This window comes from Eurypyga helias, unplaced genomic scaffold, assembly GCF_000690775.1.
Source record: "Eurypyga helias isolate BGI_N326 unplaced genomic scaffold, ASM69077v1 scaffold12505, whole genome shotgun sequence".
NCBI lineage: Eukaryota > Metazoa > Chordata > Aves > Eurypygiformes > Eurypygidae > Eurypyga > Eurypyga helias.
The window spans coordinates 62,994-73,234 of record NW_010252122.1 but is presented as its reverse complement, the minus strand read 5'-3'; the positions used below and the strand labels follow the sequence as shown (position 1 = coordinate 73,234).

Here is a 10,241-nt window from a genome sequence, read left to right as displayed (position 1 = left end):
TTATTTGCAAATTTCCTTCATAAAAATAAAAATTTTCAGTAGTTAAAGAAAAGGCATCTACATCACACTCCCTGACATTGGTTAAAAAACCAAATCTCACATTGCATCTCCCAGTCAGCCATCAGCTGGACCCCACCATGTGCAATGACAACCCGTGTCCCAGTCTTGACTCCCAGGCTGGTCAGAGCTGTGAACATTTCACTTCAGGTCAGAGGAGTCATGCCAATAACGAAGTCGTGAAAAGACTGGATCAGACCTTAAGATAAGGCTGATCCCTGCACACCGAACTGGGACAGATGAAGGACTGAAGGAGGCTTCTGCAGCCTGCATCTTTCGTAGCACCCGTCTCTAAACCCACCTCAAAAATGGCAGAACTTCTTCTGACTTGAAGGGGAGAAACATCATCAGGTACTATCACATTAGTCTAGAAAGTAGGTAGATTAAAAAGTGTGCATCTTCTCACTAATGTCCTGAAACTAGACTACTTTCTGTCAACACACGTCCTCAGCTCTTGGACCCGGGAAGCTCTCTGATTCCATCCTCCTCCTCCTCAGAGCAAAGCAAGCTTAGTGCGCTTGTTACGGGATGGATCCATGATGTTGTCTGTGTCACATGGCTAAAAAGAAACAAGAAATGCTATTAGCAACCCAAAAGAGGTTTACCAATCTCAAAACAAGAAATACCAGATGGAGCCTGGAGTTGTAATGATCATTACAACACTTTCAAAGACAGAATTCTCTTTTTCTTGCTAGCGATGAGAATTTTACAAACAAAATGTGGAGTCTTCTGGGTGCTAGAACCTGGACCGAAGGTCTAATTTCCCAATACATTAGAGAGAATGCTTTTTTAAGAGACTCCTGTTACAGACTGGTGACATTTCCTGTTAATTAACGGAGCTACAGACAATTAACCCAGCAAGGGTGTACAGCCCAGAGTAGCAAAGTCTTACAAAACGCCACCAAGCTAGCAAGGCAGTATCACTGCCATCCTACCAGTGGTCATCGTGGTCAAGAGGAAGCTGACCACACATGGAATCACATCGCAGAAATACACTCCGTTTGTTAGAACATGAACTAATATTCTAGCATCCTTAAGCCCTTCCACTTGTGGCAGGAAAAGGTTGATGAATAAATCCAAAAAGGATGTTTTTACATGTCCTCCAGACCAAATTTTGGATGTGCTTCCACAGCCTTTACAGACGTAATGAAAGGGAGTCCGTACTGCTTTTTAGGGCTTTAGCCCTACGTTTGACATGCAGTCTAAGCTGGTCTATACTTTTTGGTAAGCTTGCATATGAATGGAAAGAACCTGATCAAGGCTTGGTAGGGACAGATAAACGGAATAGGCTTACTGTTTGCGGGTGAGAACACTGTACACCTCATGATTGGTAGTATGCATGCTAGCCATACTGTGTGTGGGCAAGACACAGCCTCTTCTCCCTTCTGGAATAATGTGTTCTTGGTAAAGGAAATAGCTTCTTTTCACTTAAAAAAATCTTGCTAATAAATTCACAGTTTTTATAGTCAAGTCAGTGCAAAGATTATTTTGTAATAGAAGTTCATTGCAACAACTAGCTGAAAAATGTTGTACATGCAATATACACCACGAATGACAAACAGCTCTTCTGACAACTTCTGACACACAGGCCACCTACCGCCCATGCCTATACTCACCTTCCAGGTGCACAGGTTTAATTAAATATGAAGTGCCACAATGGAACTACTCCAGATTTACCTTTTCAAGTGAAAACAGATTTTGGCTTTCTGTCTTCAAGAATGCTCTCTGGAATATCCGATTATGGAAAGTGATAAGGTAAAGTAGGAACTTGAGTTGATGTTCCACTACACTGAGTTACGGGTATGGGGATCACTATTCCAGTCAATATGATTGTGCTGTGATCTTACCTCGTATTCCCACCTTTCATTTGCATATACTGAGCTCAGAGTAAGTTGGATATGATGAGGACAACACTACTGTTCAGCAAGAGGTAAATACAGTGCTAATGTAAATCACATCTCTAGTGTCATTAATAGATTAACCTCTCTCTGAACTGGCAATCTGTGCATTTAGCTACTACTTCCACTGAAGCAATGCCTGAGTAAGGACCAAGCAGGAAAAACAAAATGTGGAGGATAAAGGCCATATCCTCAGTTCTTATCCTTTAAAAAAACCCAAACCCAAAAGCTCCTGTTACGCATAAAAACAATTAAGTGGGTTTTTTTTTTTTGGTTGGAGCAGCACTGGATGGACTCCATTGCTTTATGAGTATGTTAAAAAATGCACATCACCTTACTGGAGCTGTAGAGATCAGTTTCACGGAAGTTAAATAGAAGCATAACTGAACAACATGTAGCTACAGAAAATGCAACACAGCAGATACAGGCCATTATCAAGTACAGTAATCATTTCATTCTAAGAAAGTGAATGTACTATTTTTACTAGGAAGGAGAGCAACTTCCCAAAAGTTTCCAGTGTTTACCTTTAGAAAGTCAGATGATAGCCAACATGAAGAATATGAAGAGAGTACTTTTATAATGTTTTATGAGAGATTCGTGAATGAAATCTGTCTAATCAAGAACTTCATTCCCATTATTCCAGAACACAGGTAAACATATGCATTCATATTTATATTGTGAATATATTTATATCTGTAACTGTACTAAGGAAAATGTCTGCTGTGTTCTTCCAAAAGGTTTTCTATGATGTCAGAAATTAGTTTTTTTCCAATTAAAAAATACAGTGAATATGGTTTAATACTGAAGGTAGCACTCTAAATGAAAGTTCCGGCACGTGACTTCATTTATCTGCATAATGACACCGAACTCCTTCCAATACCTGCGGCATCATGGGAGATGAATGAACTGGATTCCATCCATTCCAGCCATGTCAATGCAAGATTTATTGCCTGCAGTACTATTCTAAGTGTTTATACTGTCTGCTTTTATCAAGACATTTCTCAGCAATCCATTACTGAATTGAAATAAGACCAAAATTATTTTAAAACTTTTATTTTTCCCGTTTGACTTCCCGATGTAGCATGCCGTGACCTGCTGGGTACTGAAACCCTTAGCTCTGTTTTCCCATGAGCATTCAGTATCAATCCTGTGAAACAGGAGAAACTGCAAAGGAGTAGTAGAGTTATGTGGAAAAGCGCACACAGGTCTCTGATGTAACTAACTAAAAAATTCTTTGTTAAGTGTTTATTCTTCAGAAGATTTCCCTCCTACATACCTCAGGACCAGGAGGCAAATGATAACATGCCTAACTTCCTGCTAACCGCTGTAAGAACTTGATTTTCTTCTCATAGAAATTAAATGCAAAAATTCTCCAGATCTTTAATAGTGTTGAATTGTGGCACTGACACCAGGGTTACAATTTTCTATACTCAATGCCATAACACTGTTTAATCACTGGTATGAGAGAACTATTTTTCATCCATTTTTAAAATGCATGGGGCCAAATTCTGCTCTAACATCAACCTCCTGTAAATGCTTCTGATTTCAAGTCAGTTTTTTTAAAATTGCACTAGACTTCATACTGTAAACGCTTCTACTAGGACAGCTTGTTTTATACCCTTTGCCAAAATCCTGACTAGGAAAAGACCTCTTATAAATAAACATTAAGTCCTGGTACCATGTCTCACATTGTAGACAGACACACACAATACGCACAGATTATTTAGATACAGAATAAATATACAACCGTCCCTGCTATTTATTTTTAGCTCTCCAAAAGTGCTGTGGCTAAAGAGCTTTGACATAATCAGTCTGAAGAGATAATCCCAGATTTACTGGTTTGCAGAACATTCTTGTATTAGAAATACATCCTCTCTGATTTGTGTGTTAGGGCCAGCAATAGAAGTGAGAGGGAATTCAAATCTACCTCCAGGTTTTGCTTAATTGATGAAATTGTTTTGAATATTAAAGGAATATTTGGAAAGCCAGCATTACAAATTCTACATGAAAAACATTTTCCCATTTGCAAATTGCCAGTTTAAAAGATGAATTTCACATTTTCAGAAAAATTAACAGTAATTAAAGATTTTTAGATTTCCAAACAAGGAATCGCTATCAGAAAGTTGCCAAATTTACTGTCAGAAAACAGAAACATTTGATCTGGAAATATGGCAGCAGCTTATTCTGTCTTTTTAAAATTAGTAAATTGCAAGACAAATTTTAGAGCTTGGAAAAACAAAATGAGAACACAGGCATTTTTTTGGCAAAGAAGTGGTAGCAAATTATTTAAAATACCATTATAATTAACCTCCTTATGGCTCCTACTTCTTTTAAAATGCCTTTTAATGATTTCTTTTAAAATGAGAACTTAAGACAATCTTTTAAGAGCAGAATAATGCACAGAAAAACTCAAAAGAAAAACTAATGGAAAAATGTCTGCACCTTTGTTAGATTTTGAGCATTACCAAGACGTGCTTTTCACCTTCAGCTGTAGTCTCCAACTAGGGGCCAACTCTGGAGCCTACCAGGGAATCACGAAGAGTCTCGCTGACCACACAACTGCTGCAGGTCACTGGGAAGGATGCTAGAAGCTACAAAGCAGCTGCAAGATCGTCTTTGAAGTTGTTTTTTTTTTTTTTTTTTCCTCTTCTTTTGACATGGGATGGCATTCCTAAGACCTGGCTGAATATTTCCAGCACACCAGCCTTACTCAGCTTGAAAAGGAGCAAACTTGTGCGAGACCCAGTTGTTACACATCTGTTCAGGAAACAAGATGCAGCCTTAAACAATTAATCAGTCAAACTCTCATAAGGAACAGGGACCATTCCTCATTAGGGGCTACATAGGATTTAGTTGTATCTAAACCTGAAGAGCCCAGTTGTGGTCTCAGATGAACCCTTGCTTCTCTCCCAAACTGAGAGAAGTACTGAAGATGAAAGGGAATGTAGAACTCTGCTCATGTGAAATAACACAAACCCCAAGGTAACTGTTTTCCTCCCTAAATGAACACGCCCCATAACCTAAATCCATTTAATCCATAGTAGTAATTTTGCTAAACTTTTAATCTTTCCTCTCTTACTTTTTGATTTCCCAAACTTCACTAGCCCTTAAAATGCAATAATGCTCAGCTGAGGGGTACTGATGCTTGATAGAGCTTTCACTCATCTGGAACAGGTTGCCTTATAGCACCTTCCAGTACCTGAAGGGGCTACAAGGAAGCTGGGGGGGACTTTTTACAAGGGCCTGTAGTGACAGGACAAGGGGTAACGGGTTTAAATTGAAAGTGGGGAGGTTTAGATTGGATATCAGGAAGAAATTCTTCCCGCAGAGGGTGGGGAGGCACTGGGACAGGTTGCCCAGAGAAGCTGTGGATGCCCCATCCCTGGCAGTGTTCAAGGCCAGGCTGGATGAGGCTTGGAGCAACCTGGTCTAGTGGAAGGTGTCGCTGCCCATAGCAGGGGGGTTGGAACTGGATGATCTTTAAGGTCCCTTCCAACCCAAACCATTCTGTGATTCTATGATCTGGGCACAACTGAAAATGCAAATCCAGTGTCACCCTGCTGACAACTGTAAGGCTGAGACAGGGAACTGCACACTCCAAAAGCTTTATCCTTTAGTGCTTTCACTGTTGTTATTGAAATAATCATTAAAATAATATAGCAAATAGCACTGCTAGATCTAGAATGGGCTGGAAGGGGACATGCTCTATACTACCCAGGAATATATTCCACATGGTGCTTTTTTAGTTACACGCATACCCCAGTGGGAAGTTCTGAAGTCACTGTGAGAGTATATGCCTCTCTTTGTCACACGCTGTTATGCAGGGCCCCATGCAGTGGTGGTTTGGAGACTAATGAAGGCCAGAGCAACAGGAAAATAAAGAACAATAACACTGAATGAAGATCCTGAAACCTAATCCTTCATCGAGAAGTTGTATCATCCTCCCTGCTCACTCTTGCACGAAATCTTTGTAGCTCTTCTCTGGACTACACAGAGCTTCACAAGGTTTGTTTTAATTACCACCTTTGCTTTTGTTGCTGGGTCTTTCTGTTTGTTCCCTTGTGCTTGGAATAGCCTTTTGCTATGCAAGGATCCTTTTTCTCTTTAAACCTACTGTCCCAAATCTTGCACTTTTGAGAAGGTACCTGGGTCTCATCTCTATTTGACTCACGCTTCTCTAACTTGCTAATGCAAGTCTCATCGGCCGGGATCAACGTTCCTTATGCACCTTCTGTAACACTGCGTAAGAAAACAGACCATCAAAACCAGAACCTGCACAAAAATGGAGTGGTCCTAGCTTGCACCAGGCACCTTGAAGATCTTCCTGTCTTGGTAGGGTGAGAGAGAAGTACCCATCCTCATGCCAGCAGGTGGCAATGGAGCATCTAAGGGAGTACCAGGGAGCTGCTACTCCTGAAGGCATTGAACAAGCTTTGACCATGGCATCATGGTAACCACAGACCTTTTAGTTACAGCCCAGCCTCCTCCAGTGACTGTGGAGTTTAGATAAATACTATACAGCAAGATTTGGTACACAGGATGGTACAGAAGTGTGCAAATTCCTTTGCACGTAAATCTCTACCTGAGAGTGTTTCTAAATCGCTTTACAATCTGCACGGGTAGATTGAATGTATGTGTGGTGCTGCACATGGCACATGTGTGAATGCATTCCTAATTTTATTTATGATTGCATGATTTTCAGGAGCAGAACTATTTCTCAGCTTGTAACACTAACACTTTGTTGTTGTCCCTGATGAATTTAAACTTGTTATTGTTTGTTTCTTCAATGCCAATGTTTACCATGAAATACGCTCTCAGAGCCAGCACACGCCTGCAGACTCAGTCATGGTATCTGTCATGTTTGGTATTCCCTTTGAAAATGCCAGTGGCTGGAAAGCAGATGTTAAATGCTGTAAGGGGATACCAAGTCAATCAACTGAAAGCTCCTGCTGTTTTGAAGAGCAAATGCTGGGAGGATATGCAAAGTTATTCTGAACTGTAATGAAAGGATTTTAAGTTAGTAGGTGAGCAATTAGGACAAAACAACTGAGTGATGTTGATGCAAGTAGAATCAATCAATCCTGAGAGCATCTAGGGAAGACAGTTTCTAGACATGGAATTTATAGGCAGTTTGGGAAGGGTTTTTGTATTGTATTTTCAAAATCAGATTATTTGAAATTAAATGTTCTTTTTTCTTTCCCCTTTTTGTTAGAATTGGTTTAAGTCTGGAACCTCTTTCAAGACAACATTTCAAAAAGAACACACAGCATATAATAGTACCCCAGGAGATGTTGGGCATGTCCTGGAAGATGGCAGTGACCTTAACTTTATTAGCTGTATTAGATTGAGAGCACTTGTCACCTCATGGAACAGTGTCCTAAGGCGAAATAAACATGTCTTGTATTTCCCTCGGGGATTGCAGATTTGCTTGACTGTTAATTAAAGATTGAGGGATATAAAGCGAAACCCCAGAAGACTCTCTTGCTATTTATTCCTTGATTAAACTGATTAAACACTTGTCTACTAAGACAAATCTATGAGCGATTTCAGAAGGCAGTTATCCCTAGGAAGAAGATTTATATAGCCAAAGTGTGCTGTATCATTAAAAATTGTCAACAATAAACAAATGGCCCAATATAAAATGAAAACAGTAATAACAGCAGAATCTGAGCCAACGCTGAATAAGGCCAAAGGTTTGAATAACAGGATATGCAAACTTCAGAGTTTTAAAGCACTACTTAAATCTATCTCGCCGCAGTATCAGCCAACTGCTATTACTCTAAAAGTGCTGTTTTAATATAGGCGGTTACTCATAATCCTGTGCCTGTAAGTGAACATCATCAAAATTCTGGTGGAGTTTATTTGCAAATGCATCAGAAGATAAAGATCAGCGGTGTTAGTTTTGTGAAGAATTGCACAACCAGGTTGCTCACTTCACATCAGTCCTGTCTTACCATCACCTTGATAGGATGTTGCAGACTTAGGCCAAGATCACGTAAGTTTTGTTCTACCACAGCCTGGAGCACATTCAAAGCTTACCTTTCAACTATGTGTGTACTAAAAGGAATTAATGCCCAAGTGATGGCTTAGGCCCATGTTTCATACTATAAAACCTTGCTGTGCATTATTCTGCTTCCGACGGCTCTGCCAAAACCCAGCGAGACCTCAGGGGAACTGACGGCGTAGAGCCGTGCACGTGACAATTCCACACGTGCCAAATCCTGCTCTGACAAAGGGATATTTGACAGTTGTCTGAACATTCACGTTCCTAGTCCTGTTCACAGGAGTAACTAGATAGGTGAGAATTAGGGCTTTGGTCACATCAGCGTAAAATTACCCAGCAGAGGAAACAAAAAGCAGCAGGTTGATTTCAGTGGGATTTGTAGGTCTAAAGCAAAAAATAATTTCAGCTCATGTATTTTCTCCAGAAGAAACTTTACCAGCTGCCTTATGTGACATGGCAGAACCTGGACAGAGCGTGCAGTACCTGTGTAAGCACAAAGAATGTTTCTCCATTTTGGTCCTTGATATTAAAAACAAACAACCTCTCTGGAAAAAAAAACCCAGCATTGCCCAACCAAAAGCAGCTTAAGGTCTTAACATTCTTGTATTACAAGCTCACGTTATCATAAAATCCAATGCCAAGTTTCCTAGTTTTACATCTGAGATTATTTTCCTTATAGTCATGCAAAATGATTTCAGTAAAAATCAGAGAAACTGAATTCCCTACCACCCAAATATCTGGCAATAAACCATTTCTAAACCTTAGAAACTATTTGGAATTTTCATCTTATTCTGGCTATCTGTAAGTCTTTATGACTTTTAGTTAGCAAAATGTCTTACACTAAGTCTTTGCTGTGCCTTTTAGTAAGACCTTCTTCATTCAACAGTGACTGTCAACAAAGAACAACCAGGGGACACAATTTTGGAAGAGGACTATTACTTCTGGACTGCTGACCAACCTGAGACCCAGCAGAGTCATATACTTCAGATGGCAGGCATTAACACTTTGTGAAAAGAAGTTTCCTGAGATGTCTCAAGTTGGTTATCCAGATATGAAGAAAAAAAATGTCAGCATTACCCTAATCCATACTGATTCACCTGAAAGTGTTTGAACTGATGTTGAGCTGACAGATGCAGAGCGCTTTGGCTCGCTATAAAAAAGTAGTAGTAGCAGTTAGCACTTGCTTAGTGTTGAGACAGTTTTATTTAAATACTTGCAACTTCTTGTGACTATGTAACTCTTCTGTCCTCTATTTTCAGATAGGACTTGAGGATGACAGGTAAAAGCACACATTTGCCAAAGCAACCTCTGGTTTTGAGTGACATGTAAAATAGGAAGGGTCCAATTTGAAGAGATGCAAAGTAATTGTATCTTTCTTTGAACTGAGTGAAAACAGAGAGCACTCCATGCTCAAAATACCCATTCCTACTCACAAAACATCAAAGTTATTAGGATGGGGACACCTACAATGATGATTTGATAACTGATAATTTTGGTGCAACTAACTTGCCGACCGCTGTACAGGGAGGTGGGAGCAGAGCCGGTACGGGGTTCAACCCGGGGGGATTTCAACTGCATGTTCACTACGGCAGATCAGTTCTTCTTAGGTTGCTGCTCTGAACTCACCAAAACAAACACACAGAAGTTCACTTCCAGATCACCTCTGCTATGATTTGAACTTTATTGAACTTGATTTCTTCTAGGAAGGGCCACTCCAACCACTACCTAGGTAACCTGCAGTAACTAGTGTACTGAAATATACTATATATACTGGAATGGAACAGAAGAGGCAAAGCTGAACAATGTTGGGTTTTGGGTCCTTCCTTTACAATGCAGTAGAAATGTGTAAGTACACTTAGCAAAGGAACAGCTTTGTTTTTTCAACTTAGCATGCAGTAAGTAAAATCAGCTGTGATTTATTTTCCTTTTATGATGATACCTTTAGCTCTAGTGCTATAAAATATTAATGTTTATACTACAGCAGTTCTTCATCTATCACACTTGCTTTGCTATTCTTAGTTCAGTCATAAAATCATAAACAGTTTCTGTGAATGCCCAGCTTTCAGTAAAATTAATGATGGCTCTTTCCCAAGCAAAACCAAACAAAACCAAGTATCATAAAATACACAGGTATGATGTGTTGGTTTTCAAAGTTGAAGCCTGATTTGTTAGGTTTGATTTCAAAAGGTACCAGAACACATCATGTGTGTTTTTTATTAATCTGTGTTTTATAAGTATTGATTTCAGGCTCCTAATTAACATGAACCAAATTCTATTCTCAG

At 39.7% G+C, this 10,241-nt stretch overlaps 1 protein-coding gene across 1 annotated transcript in view; it reads right to left on the bottom strand.

Moving 5' to 3' along the window:
* Positions 1 to 504: 504 nt before the first annotated feature.
* Positions 505 to 10,241, bottom strand: part of STXBP4 (syntaxin binding protein 4) — a 67,718-nt gene continuing 57,981 nt past the window's right edge. The window contains exon 22 of the mRNA XM_010152246.1: positions 505 to 616. Within this exon, the coding sequence (XP_010150548.1) occupies positions 505 to 616 (112 nt within the window). The remainder of the gene's footprint in view (positions 617 to 10,241) is intronic.